The sequence below is a fragment of the Musa acuminata genome, chromosome BXJ2-3 (genome assembly GCF_036884655.1).
Source record: "Musa acuminata AAA Group cultivar baxijiao chromosome BXJ2-3, Cavendish_Baxijiao_AAA, whole genome shotgun sequence".
NCBI lineage: Eukaryota > Viridiplantae > Streptophyta > Magnoliopsida > Zingiberales > Musaceae > Musa > Musa acuminata.
The window spans coordinates 3348752-3367199 of record NC_088340.1 but is presented as its reverse complement, the minus strand read 5'-3'; the positions used below and the strand labels follow the sequence as shown (position 1 = coordinate 3367199).

The window sequence follows — 18448 nt, the reverse complement described above, 5'->3', positions numbered from 1 at the left end:
TGTAAACCTGTGATATGTCAACCAGCACGATGGATGTCTGCATTAAGTTTAGGGATTGGTTCAACATACAGAAAAAGTTGGGACCTTTAACGAAGAGCAGTGCCATAGTGTCAATACGAACAGAAGAGCATTAAGACGACAGTAGTGTCCTCTTAATGAAGACTAGTCCTGAGTGCATATAAAGTGTGATTGTCAATGGGCAACAATATGAATGGACCTGAAACTGCTGATCCACGAATACTCATATTTGTCGAATAATTAAATTAATGCAATGATCTGCATCTAACAATTGTCTCAATGCTGAAGCTTTGTGCAGAAGCCAGTCGGTGTCGTGGGTGGCCTCTTGCTGCAGATGGCTTCCGAGAAGGTGTCCACCAACTGCCCTGCGAGGCTTGCAGGATCATCGATCAAAGTGTTGATGTAAACGCTAACAATTCTTCTCTCCTGTAGGGTTGCCCGTAAGCTGAACCAAGTTAAGAACTTCACCCTGAAGTTGGTTTCGATGTGCCCTTGGCATTCCAACCATCTGATCACCTTCACGCAGTACTCGTATGCCCCTTCCAATGACCTGTCCTTAACGTTGATGCCTTCAGTTTTCCCTGCACCTCTTTTCTCGGATGAACTCCCTGGTTCCCGATCTGCCTTCGTCGAGCCATTCTCATATATTTCAACACCAGATTTCCCTTTGCTGCACCTCTCAAGGCTTTGTGTTCCTGTTTCCACCCCGCATGGGGTGGCAGGGAGAATCACCATATCGCTGACAACAGCCCGAGTGTTAGATTCATTCTCTGATTTCTGGACGTCGGATGCCTGGTTATTCTCCAAGAAGTCAGTGGAATCTATCAGAACAGTTGAGTTTGGTTCCTCATCTAATGCAGAATCAGAGTGCCCTAGTGACTCCTCTGGCTGAAGAACTCTGGCTCCACCGATGCATCCCTTGCTCATTTGGTGGCCATGACCTGATGATTTTTCTGTCTCGAGGATCTCAGGCTTCTCACAGTCATCAAAATCAATTTTGGGCAGCTTATTCAAGTCAGCACATGCAGTAGTGTTTGCATTATATTCGTCTCCCTCAGAAGGATTAGACGATCCGCTACCGTTTGTTTTTGGGCTTTGACCGTGTGGTTTTGATGCAGTCATCTCCGATGACAAGTTGATAGAGTTCTCCAGTGCAATACCTTCAGTTTTAACTCCAACTTCCCATGTATCGAGATCCCTGGTATTGCTAAAAGCTACTACCTTAAACATATAATCTGTAGCTGGAGAAAGTTCTGCTATTTCCAACCTTTTCTCTGGATTCAATAGAGAAAATGATGGTTTGTCAGGGTATTCTGAGATGGCAGCCTTTCGGTGCCACAAATTGAAACCAGCTAGTTCTTGAGCTAATGGTGTGTTATTCTCTAATTCCAAAACTACAGTAACAGATGTTGATGATATCCGTTCAAATTTGATAAAGCTTGAGAATACCGAACCGGCTTCTGCAGACAACAAACAATTATAAGGAAACAATGACTATAGCATCAAAAAGATACCGAAAAGGTTCAAGAAATCTGAGGCTTTGAGAAGCTTACGTTGAACTATAGCATTAGCTGATGAGGAACTAGAGTGCATCGAATCTAGTAAGTCTACTGCAAGGGCACAAAGTTTCTGGACTTCAGCGGCAACAGAAAGCCGGTTGACAATTCCACGTGCCATGTTTGATGAATCATCGATAGGCCCAACCTCAGCCTCCAGTTTCTTTCGTGCCATGTCAACTATCTCGTGCAAACTTTGGTACTTCTCTGTTGCTCCGAGAAGTTTATGACTAAGAGAAATCCGGTAACACAAAACATCGACCCGACGCGCATCCTTGGCAATCATGAGCTGCTTTTTCCAGCATCTGCAGAACCAAAAGGGAAAGGTTATAAGTGAACCATCAGAATTGTTCGATATGTGACCTACATACATATCGCTAAGCGCTATATGTTTCAGTTGTGAAGCAAAGACAGCTATTATAGGATGAAAACTGTTCGTGCAAAGACAGCTATTGTGTTCTATCAAAGGCATGCATCATCAGTATTAATCAGACACAGATTCTGAGATTTTCAGACGAAGACTGCAAAGAAACGTCGATTATGAATGACTAAATGCATGTAAAGGAAATCATTGTAAACAAGTTAGCAGTATGTCGAAGGAATTACCCGATCAAGTCATTAGCTTTTCCACAGTTTGTACAGTAATAGCTCCCGTCCAATCTTGTACACTGCCCACTCTTCATGATACCTGCTCGTTCATGCTTAAGAGCACACTCAAGATGACAAGATAGGCCACAAGAGTCAGCTCGGGGAGGAGTCTCTGAGCCACAAAACAACCAAAGGCTAGGATCCTTGTTGTCATCATACTCGCGACAGATACAACACGAGCAACGCTTACAGAACGCGTCTTCCATGTTAAGAATAGCCCTGCAGGCTGAATTCAGGCAGTGTCTTGTGTTTTCTGGAACTTGTTCGGCGTCACTTGACCGAAGGTGGTTGTTCATGATGAAGGCTAAACGCGATGGATGCTCGTTCTTTCTGTGTCTCTTAGCTGCTGGAGTTTGAGGACCAAGTGTAGATGGAACCTTAGCAAAATCCCCGTCCTTTGCAGGTTCTTCAGATCTTTTTTCAGAGACAACTCTGAAAAGGAATTCGATCATTTTCTGTTTTGTTAAGCTGGTATACTTCCTCTCCTTTCCTATCTCTGTGCACAGGATCTCCAAAAGCTCACGCCGGCTCCATGTCTGCAGCTTCTCAGAGGCACTCTCAGGCCATTTTGACAATTCGCGGACGAGATCTCTCTTCTCCTCTATGCTCAACTTGCTACATTTAGATGGGTCAAGTGCAAATCCTGAAGAGCGAACTCAGATTTAGTGAAAGATCGATGCATCTAAAACATGTCGATGGCATACGATGTTTGAAGGAAACCAAAATGTAGGATGATAAAAGAAGATGATCCATCTAGTGTTCATGAAACTTACACTACTGTAGAATTCCCTGACTAACTATTGACTGCAATTTTTTTTTCCTTAGTACTGTAGAACTGTAGTATAACAGGCAGAGGATCATACCACCGAAGCAGAAACCTCTGGTCAAAATGAACTTATTGAAGAAAATTAAAGGTAATTTGAAGATAATAACAGTACATTCCTGCTCGAGTGCATGAGTGAAATAAATGCACTATTTGATGCAAGCAAATGCTCAACTTATAAAACCATTATCTATTTGATGGAAGCATGGAAACGCATGGCTTAAACTTGAAGTCTTGTGTGGAAGTGGAAGATACTCCATCTATCACAGAACCCCAAAATGTTTCAGGACCTGAAGAAAGGCAAAAAAGTAATCAGAGAAAGAACTCCTCATGAATTAAAACCACATTTTATTATTTTCCTGAAGAAAGGCAAAAAAGAGTTTATTATTTTCCTTAGGCAATTATAAGCATTCCCAATGGAGCTTTCACAAACCGCTGATCGATTTGATAGCAAACAAGCAAATGGAACTACACGAAAGGGAACAAAAGCGAACCACTCGCGACCCCATAAAAATCCAATTTTTATCTCGCCAAAGAGCCCCTTAACATCCCAATTCGATCAGAGCAGGAACCACACAAGAACGCGGAAGACCCTTGAGAGTTCCAACTTCGACGGAAACCCCGTCAAATCCGCCGTTATAACAAGCAGATCGGGAGCGCCCCGCGCAACAATCGCCAAAAAAACGCAACAAAGGAATCATAAACGGCAAGGGAAAAGGGACGAGACGGCTACCGGAGAAAGGGGGATCCATGGCGGGCGACCTCAGAGCTCCTCCGCCCTTCACATTGCCCTAAAAGCCCGAACCTTTTTCCGCCCCCGGGACGCCGCTTGCCGATCCAAATCGAGTGACAGCAGTGTTCCCATCAAAATTGCCGTCACGTTTACTCTACCCAACCAAGTGAAAGAGAGGGAGACGAATACAAAGCACGGAATCCGCACGTCGAGATTGGGACGTCGCGGGGAAGGAGGCGCAAGAGAGAGAGAGAGGGAAACTTATATGTCGTGCCAACTAACGCAGTGTATGATGTAATGAATCTATTTTAGCTGACGTAGTGTGCAGGACCAATCTACGTCACCATTCTTTGTTACAGACTAGCTTATATGTCGTGGTAATTAATGATTTAATGATTTGTTTTTATGCTTATTTTTAATAAAATATTGAATTATATATACATATGTTTTAATAAACTTAAATCCGATTTAAAATTTTATTTGATATTTTTAATATGAAAAATATTAATATGAGAATAATATACTATATTTATTTACTAAAAATTAAAGGTTCAGAAATAATTTTTAGACACACACTGTTATTTATCATGGCCTTCTAAATAAACTAAAATAAATAGCACATATTTCAATCCAATTTTATAGATTTCTAATGATGCCGACATGGAACACTGGAATTACATGCTTGTCACGTTGTGTTGTTGTCATTACATGGCTTGCATAACACGGCTCCATCGACGCTGCCACTCTTGGTTGGATGGATATGTTTGGAGCGAGGTCTCGATTCCCATGCAACTTAGTCCGACACGTGGTTGTCCAGTCAGCAAGTCTCTCGATCAATTATCAAGTTAAAATATCAAATATATCAAACATGTTTTATTCAAAATATTTTTTTCGATGGTATTAATTATAAAAGACCCATCAAATTATAAGACATTTATTTTTTACTTTATTTTATTATTAATTTGACCGTCGAAATGATCACGTCGAAAACTTCACCTAACCTTAATTTTCTCGCATGTCAGCACCAAATCGAAACCCAAAACTCTTCTCGAATTATTTATATAAATAATCAACTAACCTTTCTCTCATCTCGCTAGGGTTGGTGGAACCCATAGAATAAGGGTTGCTGTTAAATATATGAATAATAGTGTTTGTTTATACTACTCCAACTTGACACATTTATTTCTCTTCTATTCCTACGACTTGAATACATGTTAGGAGTGTTTGGTCTCGGACTAGTTTAAGTTTGATTCCTCGTGAAATATGACATAATCCTTTTGACTTCAAAAAGGACAGACAACCCAACCCACCTGTATTATTATTACTTGGAAATTTATATTATCTGTAATATTTTGTCTATTTCCTGTGTGCACGGATGATGAGAATAAGTGAGACATCTTTCATTTCAATTTGACTTGAAATCTTTGAGAAGAATGTATTATTAACACAAGTACATAGTTGATTGTCGTGAAAGAAATATTATTATTGCATGAAACTAACATCACATAAGATCGGACATTATCTCCAACAGTAGTCCGATCGCCATCATCTTCCTATCACCGAGGATATGATCAAACCTAATCGCTACAATGATTGACATGCATGTCTTATTCGTGGTATTATTGTGAATCGACGTCACAAGCAATTGGGAACGGCATTTATTTTGCTTGTGACAGCGAGAGAAGCGGTCGATTAAGGCCTCATCCACTCACCCACTGCTGCTATTCTCCATCTGAATCGATTGAACGACTCCTCTTTTGTCTCTTAGTTGGGAAGATAAGAGGGATCTTTTGGGCCATAAAATAATGTGAACTCATGTGGCTCCACCTGCACGATATATGATAATGATTCTGGTGCAATTTTATGACACAATTAATTAAACATGGGTTGATCTAAAAGCAATTCTTGAATATTGTTAAGTTAGAAATTTCAAATTAGATACTAATTTTGAGCAATTCGATAATTTTCTTTTATCGATATCAGATTGAATTCGAAAGATGTTAAATCTTATAAGAGTATATACCTAAAAAAACTATTGAGAGTTAAGGTGTCGATAAAGTGTCAAGAACAATCAAATCCAAGGTACTAATTAAATTTAAGTTTTTCTCTTTGTTTTATGCTCGGAGACATACATCAATGTCAAAGATGATTCTTAGAAAGGTAAAATAGTATTGTATTGAATTCAAAGAAAATATGATTGACCCAATATAGTTGGTAATGTTCAGATAGCATCATCGTGTTGGTCACGCATGACATCGAAATATCAACCACGTGATAACGATATGTCGATAATATAATATTGAGGTGTCGATCATTATCTACTTATTCAACATGGTTTTTAATATTAATTAAAGCTAAAATCTTGATTAAATGTTAAGATCGATGCATTAATTCACAATCCTTGCTTTATCTTTTATAACACTTTTTGACGAGATAGAATATTTTTCTTTTTATTTATTTATTTTTTGACACAGCATGTGGGTTGAAACCCCACCCAACACCATTTCCAAATCCCATCGATACAAACAATAGAACGTAAAGGAAGAAAGACGAACATAATGGACGTGATATATTTCATTTCACGTGATGCTCATACATCCTCAATGCATTATTTAGTCGCTCTGCCTCTGCCATTATCATCGACATGTATAAGAGGACAAAAAATGGATGGATTCGTAGCCACCATTTTAGCAGTCTATCGCTTCTCTCATGATTGGATTAGCCAAACATATCAACTCATCTGATTTATTTTGCATGTTAGATCTAACTCGAACTTACTGTCATTATTTACATTATATTTTTAGCAATTTGCTTACAATTATTTGATATTTTAACATTTGGACACTCCTTTTCTGTGTCACATAATTCCTCTATCTTAGTCTGCACAACCATGATGTCCTCCAATCTGCATCACTCAAACAAGCATCCCCAAACATAATTCTATAATTAGATTTGGTTTGTGTTCTTGTGTAGTGCCTCTCTCATCTTTCTTTTATGAATTATTGAATTTTAATGTTCATTTATCTTTGATCAAAATATATTATTATTATTATTATTATTATTATTATTATTGTAGTTGTTGTTGATGTCAAAATAATACTGAATCGTATAATTATTGGCTCTCTAAGTTTAATTTGAGATGTAAACCCAAATGGGCCGAGAATGGGCCCAAAACAGGTGTGCTTGGGATCGGAAGCTCATGGCAGTTTCTGAGGCTCTTCACATTGGATTGGGAACACACAATAATATATGTGATTTCATGGATTTAATCTCAAAGATGAGAATACATTAGGAAAAGGATGCCCTCAAATACAACTCTGTATCAATGTAAGCTTTAGTTAGTCATTCTTGTGAGGATCGGTGAGAGTTGCTGCAGTTGGAGAGGGACTTTTCATGATTACTCGAGTTACCAAAGCTGATGAAAAGAAAACCAGCACCAAATGTGCACATTCAAACGATGCATGTTTCTGACATAAAACTATGATGATCTCTTTTGTGAACCCAATGGTCCCAGTTTTCAGCAAAACATGACAGCATTTGATGAGAGGAGTTGGGATTTTGTCTCCCACACTTGATGATGCTAGAGAGAGAGAGAGAGAGAGAGAAGGTCAATGAACACAGTCCTTGATTCACTAAGTGGTCTCTTGGTAGAGTGACAGGCACTGATGAATGGTTGAGCAGAAACCACAAAAGAAATCTCCTTCTCAAATAGCCATTAGTGTAACAACTCCATGAAACAGATGCACTGAAACCCTATTAAATGTTAGCTCTTCTTTTTTGCTCCCCCCCCCCCCCCCTTCCTCCCTACTTTGTGCGTTTGACTAATTGCTTTTTGTTTGGCTCTTTTTCCCTTCTGACCAGCTTTGATTGTTTGCCATTTCTTTTCCTTTTACTTTGTGCGTTTGACTTGCTTCCACGAGCTGCATCCACAACTGCCAAGCAGTAGTAATGAACAGGTTTGTGATTGTAGGGCATCCAAGAACTCCATCTCTTTCCTGCTCGATGCAGCATCATAATAATGGCTACCGCTTCGTGAACCAAGCGAGGCATGAAGAGTCAAACTTTGACCAAAAGCCGCATCGTCACATGCGAGTGTCATCTCATATCCAACAGTAAGAATCTGTGATCGCCAAACTCCAATATAATTAACCCGGCCAGCTATAGCTGCAGTACACTAACCCTTGTCGTTCCCAGTCAAAATCCTTGGGGAGGAGATTGCAACAGTGGTTTCTTCAACTAGCGCCGAAAGAAGCTACCCGATAGCCATCTTCCTAGGGCTGATTCCGGAGATGAGGCATGAAAGAGACTCCGAAGCCACCCAAAAGACAGCACCAAATATTCCCCATTTCAGCGTGGTGGTGTTCCATTCTGATTAGTTTTTTTGCTGTGTTCTTCATCTTTTCCATCTTTTTGGACAGCGGCTACAGCTGCACGAAGCATTTGATTATTTATTCCCCTTCCTTCTTCCTTCGATTATTAGCAAGCTTTAGAACGCGGAGCACCACACGCGTTTTGAATCTGTGAGTTCTGCTGCATGGTGAGAGGTACGGCTGTTGTCCCGTATGAATACGTTCTACGTGTGGCACTTTCTCACGCACTCATACCCCGCTCCGTCCACCCTTTGGCAACATGGGGAAGAAGAAACCCCTTGTCGTTGCAGTAGCTACTTTTCCTGTCGAGCATTGCATTCGCATCACCACTTGCGATCGTTTCAAAGAGCGAAACGAAGATGAGAGTTACGTGAGAGATGAGGAGAACTCGTGAAGCCGATGAGATCGATGCGCTCTAGTCGGATACACACCTGAGCAGTAAAAGTGCTGCATTACTAGATGAAAGAACACTGCGTATTCCTTATGATCTGCATCATTGCCTCGGTATCCATCTTTTATCTTATCATCATGATCCATACGTATCCCATCCTGTTATGATTGGACAGTCATTCTTGTTGCTTTTAGGTTTCCCACCTCTCTCTCTCTCTCTCTCTTTTCATCTTTCATACAATACATTGTAGATGATCTCGGTGAATCACGTACAACAACCATACAGATAGACGTAGATTAGATCACCACACTTATTGTTGTATCGACACAAGTTGAGACACATGCCAATATCCACTGCATGTTCGACACGCATCCTAACAACTACTACTACGAGGAATGGAGTTCAAAAGGCTGACATGGTTTCGACTCTCGCCCATCAGTGAAAGGAAGACATCGTTCTACAAAAAAGATATATATAGAAAAAAGAAGATAACAGCTGAACTTGGAAAATAACAACGGAAAAGATAAAGCTACAAAAAGCTTCTTGTTTCCATTACACAGATGATGATGACGACGACGACGACAATATAGAATCATGTCAGTAAAAGAAAAACAAAACAAAAAAAAAAGTAAAAGAGGTTTCAGCATGACCATGAACAGAACTTTGAATCTCTTGTTAGACTTCTTCTGTCAGCCCTCTCTCCCTATTCTCATTCCTTCCTTTGTGTAAGCTTGTCAGTTCACATCAGCTCACTATGTCTCCCACACTTTTTTGCTAGCCATCGCCTAAGCAGCAGCTGCGAACGTCGTCTCACACCCTCCCATCATTCCATCCCAAAGATTGCTGTCTGAAAGGCTGCCACATTCGGGTTGGAAGTCTGCTGATAGTAGGAAGAAGGCGGTGCAACCCAGCCACTCGCGGTGGCGCCCTCGTAACCATAGCCACCTCCACACGCAACGTAGGTAGCATAAGGGATGGAGGTGCAGCTGCTGCCCTGAGATTGTTCGTGCTGTTGTTCTAACATCCCATCGTTCCACGCCACTCCACCTCCACCTCCACCTCCACCGGTCTCTTGGCTCATGACCTTATTCGAAGCAGCAGTGGCAAAGTCCATGGTGGAACCAGAAGAGAACAGACTAAAGCCTGAGGCTTGGCTGCTTTGCTGCTGCTGTTGGTGATGGTGGAGAGCAAGCAGGGACCAGTAGTCGCGATCCTGCTTCATGGCGACGGTGGCGGGCCCGAGGGAGGCCGAAGGGTCATAGCGATGCAGCTGATGCTTGACATCGATGCTCATGGTATCCGAGGAGGATGACGGCGACGACTCCGACGCCTTTGACGACCCGGCCGACAGCCCGCCGATGGGGAGATTACTGTTCACGATGCTGTTGACGTCGTAGCGGCTCATGTCGAAGTTGGTCACCGCATTGAGGCCCCTGAACTTGATGGCGGCTATATCGTACGCCTCCGCCGCCTCTTCCTGCGTACCTAAACGCACCAAAATCCAATCCGATTTATCATGCATCACAATCCCCACCTATTGTGCTTACTGTAACGTTCTCAGGCCAAGCAGTATTGTTGGAAGTACTCACTAAAGGTTCCAAGGTAAAGGTCCTTGTTGCCGGCCACTCTTCCGATCCTTGCTTGCCATCGGCCATGCTGATGGTGTCTGCAAACACAAGCAAACCATACTAAATCTGAAATATGAAAGGTATACAGCTGAGTCTAACAATAAATTAGTATCAAAGAGTAGCAAACCTGGTGACTCCTCTGTAGATGGAGGCACCCCTAGAAAACCCGCTGCTCTTCCTGCACGAACAACTAAGCATCAACACCATTGATTGATTCCTCGGGACAAAAGAAAGATCAGTTCAAACACCGATGCAACGCAACGCATGCTTGCATGCGTCTCAAGCTTCGAAACCAGGAGGTGGTGGTGGTTCACCTTCGGAGGGACGCGACGAACTCTTGACGAGTCATGTTCTTCATCTCCTCCAGCTCCTTCTCGTAGTTAGAGATCTACCACAAAGTACGAGACGCTCACGCACATCAGTTACTACACGTATATTACGCACGTTAGGCTTTTCTGTGATTCCGGTTAACTTACGGGGAAGTTGGTGGTGGTCGTCGGACCCCAGTATTTGAGCGCGGCCAGGTCGTACGCCCTTGCGGCCTTCTCCTCCTTGTCATACCCACCTACAATATTCCGCCCAAACAATAAAGATACTTTAATTACGATCGACATCATAACCATTTGCAGAAAATGTTAAAAGTCATGGAAGAGAACAAAAAGGGACGCACCTAAATAGACTGCGGTGGCAGCGAGAAGAGAAGAGCACAAGGCAGAAGAACAGCAACGTGAAATGGAGCTCATGTAAGCAAATATGAGAAGGATAAAAAATCCAAGGCGTTGGAAAGCGGGTTGAGGTTAGTGTCTCCGGAGTACCTTGTCGGCCCTTGCGGCTTTGCCCTTCCCGGCGACAGCTGTTGTCCCACAGATGCGCCTCGTACCTTCCCGTCCACCGGTGCCTGCTCAAAATACCCCAACATGGTATCAAATACATGCGGAGAGAACGGGAAGAAATCTTGCTTTCCCATAAGCCCACCCACAGTATGCAGTGCAGTGACTTCCGTTGGGCTGTTACCTGGTGACGCCTCGGTAGATGGAGGTCCGCTGGCCGAAGGTCTCCGCCGCCTTCCTTGACTCCGCCGGCGGCGCAGCCTCCTTCGCTGCCTGGAGCTCCTGCTGCTCCGCCGGGTGGCCGCGCAGGAACCCGGCCGCGATAGTCTTCAGGTCGGAGTCATAGACACCCTCAGCGCCGGGGGCGTCGTCACCGCCGGAGTACCTCCCGAGCGGGCCCCCGAGGAAGTCCTCCAGCTTCGGCCCCATCCCCGCCAGAGCCACCAGCTCCGTCGCCGCGTTGGTTTCCTCGTCCGCTCCCTCGACACCACCTGAAACCAAACGCGGGCGTCGGTCACACATAGAACTGATATAAGAAAAAAGGAACAACAAAGAGGTGGAGGTAAAGAAGCAGAGATACCACGGTGGTAAGAGGAGAAGGCTTGGAGGAAGTAGGGCTGTTGGGAATGAGAGAAGGCGAGCCAGCTATCGGAAGCGTCCATGTCCATGGTTTGAAATTGCAGGGTTATTATCGGAACACCGAAGAGGTGGTTGGCTTGAAGAGTAGGGCAAGAAACGGGGAAGACGGACACACATATAGAGGAGAGGAGAAGATGATGACGGTGAGGGAGGGAGGAGAGAAGCGATAGCACGAGAAAAGAGGTCTTCCAAATTCCTACTTATTTGTTTTAGGATGGAAACGCAACGAAAGCAAAGAGAAAAGGTTGAGGGGGGCAAGTGGAAGGCTTTCCGCATGACCGCTTGCCGAGGAAATAGAAGGCTTTCGCGTATGCTGTTCCTTCGGAACCCGTTGCCACTGAACAGTTGATGTTCTGTAGGGTCGAATACTCAAAAAGATCATATCCAAATCTGACAAACAAAAAAAAGAAATCGTGATTCAATCTGAATCCGAATTCGACAACTGACATTTAGATTTTGCGTAGCTATAGACTCAAAGATTCACACGGCTGATAACTCGATAGATTTAGCTCTCCACTTTTTTCCACAACATATCAGATCACATCTGAATCGATCATTTAGAAATAAAAGATATTTTGAAGCGACCGTATGCGACCGGAAGATATAAAGATTCAGGAAAAGTAAAATGATTCACGTTCAATCATCACCGATGAGTTTGGATCAAAGTTGTTTCGGGTTTGAACAAACAGACCAAACAAACCATCGTCCGTACGGACATCTAACAGTGCGATCCGGATCCGAAGGGTGGATCTTGGTAGCGAATAAGATTCTGCAAGAAGAACAGAAAGAAAGATTCAATGCGTGTATATAGTGGGGGAGGCAAGCAAGCGGGCAGACGAGTGTACACGATCAACCCCACCTCTCTCTCTCTCTCTCTATAAGAAATGGTGCCTCGTATGCAACGCACCACCATCTCCCCGCTCTCGCTCTATCTCGCCGCCTCATCGCGCTATGGCATTTCGCCGCGTGTCCCTTCTCCCCCGCTCTCGCCCCTTCGCCTCCTTTTGTCCTCGCCCGACCCCCTTCACCGTCCCACGTCGTGCCCGGATTCTCGTAGGGCCACGCGTCCGATGGCTATCGGATGGCGGATGTGGGTCGAATCGAGGCGGTGAATTTTGGCCGTCGGATCAGCGAATCTAGTGGTCAACGTTACATCTGGGACCCTGGGCTGTCCAAAATAACGGTATCGCTTTGCTCTCTTTTGGTAAAAGAACAAAAAATAAAAATAATAAAAATAAAGTAAAGAAAAAGAAGCCGTGGAACCCACGTCCGACAGCGTCTGATTCTCATCACATGGTGATGGTGACACCGAACTTAATCGGCGTAAGGATCACGGTCCAAAAGAGATCAGACGGTGACGGGTCGCCCTTTTATCTCTCCGTCATCATGCGATCCCCAAAAGACAAAGCGGACGAGCGCAGGTCCACCGTACCACGGGCCCCATGTTATCATTAACCATCATGCGCCACCGTTCGATGAAACTTTGGCGTGTACATCGGACGGTCGAAAGAGGAGGTGGATCCTTACACCGGCAAGTGACGTTTACCACGAGATGAAGAGTTCGAGAGCTGGCGGGGACGGTGACGGGAACCGATGGTCAAAGCGAGATTAAAATAATGGCCCCTGTCAGTGAAACGAATCATTCTCTCGAATGAGCTTGGCTTTCCCACTCGTCGCAGCTATCTACTTTGTGATTGGGAAGGACAGGTGAGTCCCACACGAACCCTAGTCGTAAGGCAGGTAGGCGAGATTGGTACGTGCGAATGTGGAAGGCAAATTTTTGCTTAATCTAATCACCGCGTGTCATTAACTTATTAGGGAGAGTGATTAATATAACTAGGTGGCATGCGTCCTACGCTGCTGCACGTGTACGAACCGGGGGTGGGTGGACCGCGTCGGGGAGCACGAGACCGGACCGCGCGGAGATCACGTGAGAGGGGGCGCCCCGAGTCGGCGCCGGGCTTTGCACGTGCCTGGCCCACGTGCGACCGGGAAAGGATCCAAGGAAGAGCGGAGGAATCCGGTCAAAAGGAAGTGACGGGGGTGGGGATGGTGGATGTCATGTGGGGGGGGTGGGAAAAGAAATGGAGTGAGGTGAAAAGGAAGCATGCTCGAGGTGGGGAACAAGGAAGCCAAGGATAACCACGAAGCATGGGGGAGGTGGGGGGTGATAGGTGGGACACATCGTCACAAGGACGAGAAGCCGTGGATGGGAACGTTCAAAGATATCTTTGGTAGCAGCACACTGAATCTTATGGACAAAGCTTAATGCAAGTGTGTACGTGGTTAGGCACTGCAGCTTTGCTTCGAGGGTGAGATAAGCTCGTTTCGGGGGGTGGGGAGGGGTAGCCATGTGCTTGCCGTATTATTGTTTCCGCCATTAATGTGTTTGACTGCAGCTTCATTGGTTTGCTGCATGCTTAGGCATATCTGCAAGTGCCACTTTGCGTTTTGTACATACTAACTATATAGCACGGGGGGGAGGATAAGATCGAGCTCAAAGGGGTAGGAGCATACAATAAACACGAAAGATGCGTAAAGCTTTTGAATTGTTTACTTATCCTCCTCAGGTATGCTTGTGGCTCAAACATATTATTGAGAACTTTGGAGTGCATGGTCTGACTTCTTCAGCATTTAAAGATGATAGAAACGATTGGAGTATGGACACGTTAGGGAGGGAGACGCGAATTTTAAAATCAAAAAATTTAAAATTTAATAATAAAAATATTTATCAATAAATTAATATAAAATTAAAATGTTTTAATAAAACTTGTATATATATATATATATAATATATTTTTCTCTCACCATGATTATGAGGCTTAGGGTATATTTATAAGAATAAATCTTAATTACTGAGTTTTAATTTAATTTAGAACTCTATCAATTAATTTACATTTAATTAAGATTTAAAAATACTTAGCAACCATAATAATCTTTATCTTGAAATTGAACCATTAGTTTAAAATTTTCACCAATAGCTATGTAAATCGAATCAGTTCATGATAACATCTCATTCCAATAAATTCACTAATGCATTATTCATAGTTGGAACTGAATCAATGGGGCAACTTAATTCTAGAGAGAAACCTTCATCTCACCATCGGGATTTTTCTTGTCATAATTGTTTATGCTTTAGACATCATAAATATCATCATTTATTTTTTTGTACCATGACAAAGCTTTTTGTCATGGGTACTTATCATCCATTACACGTTCCACATATTTTCAACCCTTCGAGGTTTTATTATACTTCTTGCTCTAGTTTAGCTCTAGTTTTTTAGCCAAAACCTTGAGAATATATAATATTCAAAGAAATTATATTCTTATGTATTTGTGAAAAATAAGTCATATCCATCAATGTATGTAGCTCCAACAATCATTTTGATTTTTGCTTTACTAATACTCATGACCTCCAATATAGTGTTCTCACACAAACTCAATTTACTAGTTATCATATGATTTGGTGAATCAAAGCAATCCTTCTTCGAACAAACATGAGTAACACAAGCAAAATCTAAAATCAACTCATTTGGAAAGATATATTATTACCTTTCGATATTGTGAGGATATCTCCATCACCATTCATCATAAGAGAGCATTCACTAGTCTCTTCTTCCTTTAAAAAATAATAATAATAATTTCACCTTAAATATTTGAACTCTTTGCATATATAATATTAAACATTATCTAAAGACCTGTCATTTGATCTCAACCTACAGATCTATCATTGTTAAAAAATCCCCTCCTCGGTAACCTTCACCCAGCCAATATCTCATAATCCATATTATCAAATTTATTATATTTTCTAATAGCATGAGATATCGAAACTTATTGTTCCAAAGTTGTTGTATCCTTCCCATGCAGTATTATCTTCACAAAATTCTCATATGAGTCGATGAGTGATGTAATAAGCAATAATACATTATCTTCTTCATAATTCTTCATATATTTTTTTTTAATTAATTTAATATTCTTTTAAATATGCTTGGATGTTTTACCAAGTCTTCTTCTTCCTCCATCCTCAACTTATATAATTTTTACTTTATATATAACTTATTAGTTAAGTTTTTTTTTATCCTAACTTATCCCAAATAATCATAGTTAGTGAACGAATGTGTCGTGGCTGATGAGTTAGCACGACTTGGTCCACGAGTTGATGTTGGAGCCTCCTGCAGGCTGAGCTGGCCATCGGGGCCGACTAGGTCCTCAAGTCGGGGTTGGTCGATGGCCCGCCGCGAGGACGTCGGTCCTCGGCTTCCGAGGTTGGGCTGAAATGTTAGTGAACGAATGTGCCGTGGCTGATGAGCCAACACGGCTTGGTCCACGGGTCGACGTCGGGAGCCTCTTGCCGGCTGAGCTGGCCATCAACGCTGACTAGGTCCTAGAGTCGGGTTTGGTCGATGGCCCGCCGCAAGGACGCCCGTCCTCGGCTTCCGAGGTTGGGCTGCTTTCCTGCAAAAACGACCTTCGTCGGGTTATCCTCGACTTTGGTCCCTCCGACGAGCAAGTTAGTAATAGATTTTATTGTTTTTCTCTCTTGCCCCCTACTGGAGGCCAGGATCGAGGTCTTTATATTACCGTAAGAGGGTCGGTCGTACGCGGTTTGACGTTGTGGGCATAGCACGACATCAGTACGAATTCTGGCTTGGCGTGCGAGGCGTTGCCGTCCCGGGATTACCGGGACCAGACGTGTCGAACAGTGTCTTGGGAGCACAGATTATGACGTGACGTGTGGCATTAGTTGTGACGTGTTTGGGGGCAAAATATACCTTATCAACATGTACTCATCATCAATTACATTATTGATAATATTACTAGTGATGCAAAGATGAATAGTACTCATGCAATTTATTTGAAATTAGTCACAATCTTCGTTGCTTATTGTTTTTAGTTTATTTGTTGTCCCTTCAACTTTCTTACTAAACCTTGTTGAACAAGAAAATCTTTTACTCTCGTCTGTCATAGGGTGAAACTATTTCTTCCATCAAAGTTTTTAATAATAAAATCAATAGAAACCACCAATAACATCCTTGTTGAAAAATATCTAATTAATGAATCTTTTGAGCTCTGATATAATTTTGTTTGAGAGGGAGAGGAGAATTCCAAAACCAAAAAAAAAAACCAAGAGATCAACAATCAAAAGTATAGCAAAAAATTAATAAAAGATTAATATGGTTCAACATATCCCACCCATATGTACAATGAAATTCAAATTCTTCAATATCTGAGATTAATTACAAGGTCTTTAAGTTATCCTTACTACTTAATATCTTTCACGTACACCTATCAATTTTTCTCTCAGTCTTTCTAGAAATATAGAGGTGACCCTCAAAGCATGTCTTATTATTTTTTTACCAAAATCCTGAGACTCAATGTATATTTATAGAAATAAATCTTAATTTTTTAGGAAAATATTAATTTTTTTTATTAATTAATTTAAATAAAATTAGAACTCTTAAAAATATTTATCGATTCTAACAGGATAGATACTGTAATTGTCTATATAGATTGGGTTGGATAGTGTTAATACTAAGCAAGCGTAAGATTGGCAATTAAAACGAGTCAAAACGTTAATATTTCATAAGATTAGGTAGCCATAGAGAGAGCAAAGGTAACATGTGATCATGATCGGCTCCTCATGCACTGTTCATTCATGTTTGTGGAGTGAAAAATGAGGGGACGTTCATGTCTTGCAAGTTACAAGCTTCAGAATCAAATTAAGGAAGAACAGAGAATGAGTTGCATGTTAACGATTTTTATTTTTATTTTTCAAATAATTACTTGTTTATGTTAAAATATTTTCATGAACATGCATTGTGCTGACAGATACTACTGACGTGAAATGAGTTGCATGCAACTTGTGAGTGTGATGAATAGTAAGTGATATGGCATATTTTGGCCCCCAGATGAGTCATCACCGACGTCACACGTCACGTCCCAACCAATGTCAGAATCCAACGCTGCACGCCATCAAAACCCCGTGACGCACGTCAAGCCAGGTTCCGTATCGAGACACTATGCGACACGACTATCCTGAGGGCTTGGGGCAGTGCCGTCTGATGCCGCTCAGGCATCCCCCAAGACACCAGCTCGTCAGAAAAGCTGTTCCATCTCACAAGGGTTGACGACCACACCGAACTGAGGCGCAACCAATCCTCACACAATAGTATATAAACCCGTGGCCGACGCCTGGCTAAGAAGAGAAAAAAAACTCGTTATCAAATACTCCACTGACTTGCTCGTCGAAGGGGACAAAGTCGGGAACCACCCGACGAAGGCCATTTTGCAGAAAGGCGGATGCCCCTGAACGACGAGCACCTCAATTCGAGAATTGCCATATAGTACATAAGGACGCATTGCCATTCATCCTAGAGTCGGAGAGACGCATCCCACCACAAACGGCGCCCGGGTCGACAAACTAAGAAGCTCGGATCAACATTCTCTCATGAGGGCCCAACCAACTTCGCCGGCCCGACTCTTATCCGAGTTGCTCCGAAACGACCACTCCCGAGCAACGAACGTCTCGACCCAAGAGATACCTTCCATCGCCCAAAGGAGAGCAGTGAGCTGACCCGGATCCCGACTATCGTCGGTCAACATTCCTTCGCAAGAGCGCAGCCACCTCACCATCCTAGTCACCCCGCAAGAAGCTCCCGACATTGACCCGCAGACCTAACCGTGCTGTCACGACCTTAGCTGATTTTGCCTAAGGCGTGCGGCACCCTTGCATGTCCGTCCGCAAAGGTCAGCCTCCCCGAAGCCTCCCATCGTCCCTTAGGACCAACAAAAGAGAGAATGGGCTAGAGAAA

General features: G+C 42.8%; 2 protein-coding genes across 5 annotated transcripts; both read right to left on the bottom strand.

Annotated features, from left to right (window-relative positions):
• Positions 1 to 13: 13 nt before the first annotated feature.
• LOC103976887 (VIN3-like protein 2) lies at positions 14 to 4025 on the bottom strand. Of its 4 annotated transcripts, none has more exons than XM_065098335.1 (5): positions 3779 to 4015; positions 2996 to 3335; positions 2181 to 2865; positions 1572 to 1879; positions 14 to 1478 (listed from the first exon to the last, which is right to left on the bottom strand). In XM_065098335.1, the coding sequence occupies exons 3-5, from the start codon at positions 2672 to 2674 to the stop codon at positions 295 to 297; spliced, it is 1986 nt and encodes a 661-aa protein (XP_064954407.1). In that variant the 5' UTR covers positions 2675 to 2865; positions 2996 to 3335; positions 3779 to 4015; the 3' UTR covers positions 14 to 294. The 4 variants fall into 4 exon arrangements, with proteins under 4 accessions (XP_064954407.1, XP_009390504.2, XP_018679394.2 ...); XM_009392229.3 differs by having other exon boundaries at positions 3221 to 3335; XM_018823849.2 differs by having other exon boundaries at positions 14 to 1475; positions 3221 to 3335.
• Positions 4026 to 9048: 5023 nt separating this feature from the next.
• Positions 9049 to 12022, bottom strand: LOC135606949 (AP2-like ethylene-responsive transcription factor AIL5). Its single transcript, XM_065098333.1, has 9 exons — positions 11578 to 12022; positions 11182 to 11488; positions 10983 to 11065; positions 10838 to 10846; positions 10644 to 10732; positions 10482 to 10555; positions 10295 to 10345; positions 10129 to 10205; positions 9049 to 10024 (listed from the first exon to the last, which is right to left on the bottom strand). Exons 1-9 carry the CDS (start codon positions 11663 to 11665, stop codon positions 9363 to 9365), a joined length of 1440 nt encoding a protein of 479 aa, XP_064954405.1. The 5' UTR covers positions 11666 to 12022; the 3' UTR covers positions 9049 to 9362.
• Between the last annotated feature and the right edge of the window lie 6426 nt (positions 12023 to 18448).

Bases quoted from the DNA above. Each gene is read 5' to 3' on its own strand.
- LOC135606949 (XM_065098333.1), bottom strand. From the start codon at position 11,665: ATGGACATGGACGCTTCCGATAGCTGGCTCGCCTTCTCTCATTCCCAA. The intron at 11,066-11,181 runs GTAACAGCCCAA...TATTTTGAGCAG, and splicing joins ATCTACCGAGGCGTCACCAG to GCACCGGTGGACGGGAAGGT. The intron at 10,025-10,128 runs GTGAGTACTTCC...TGGTGCGTTTAG, and splicing joins CCTTTACCTTGGAACCTTTA to GTACGCAGGAAGAGGCGGCG.
- LOC103976887 (XM_009392229.3), bottom strand. From the start codon at position 3,305: ATGGAGTATCTTCCACTTCCACACAAGACTTCAAGTTTAAGCCATGCG. The intron at 2,866-3,220 runs GTTGAGCATTTG...TTCGCTCTTCAG, and splicing joins AATAGATAATGGTTTTATAA to GATTTGCACTTGACCCATCT. The intron at 1,479-1,571 runs GTAAGCTTCTCA...TGTTGTCTGCAG, and splicing joins AGCTAATGCTATAGTTCAAC to AAGCCGGTTCGGTATTCTCA.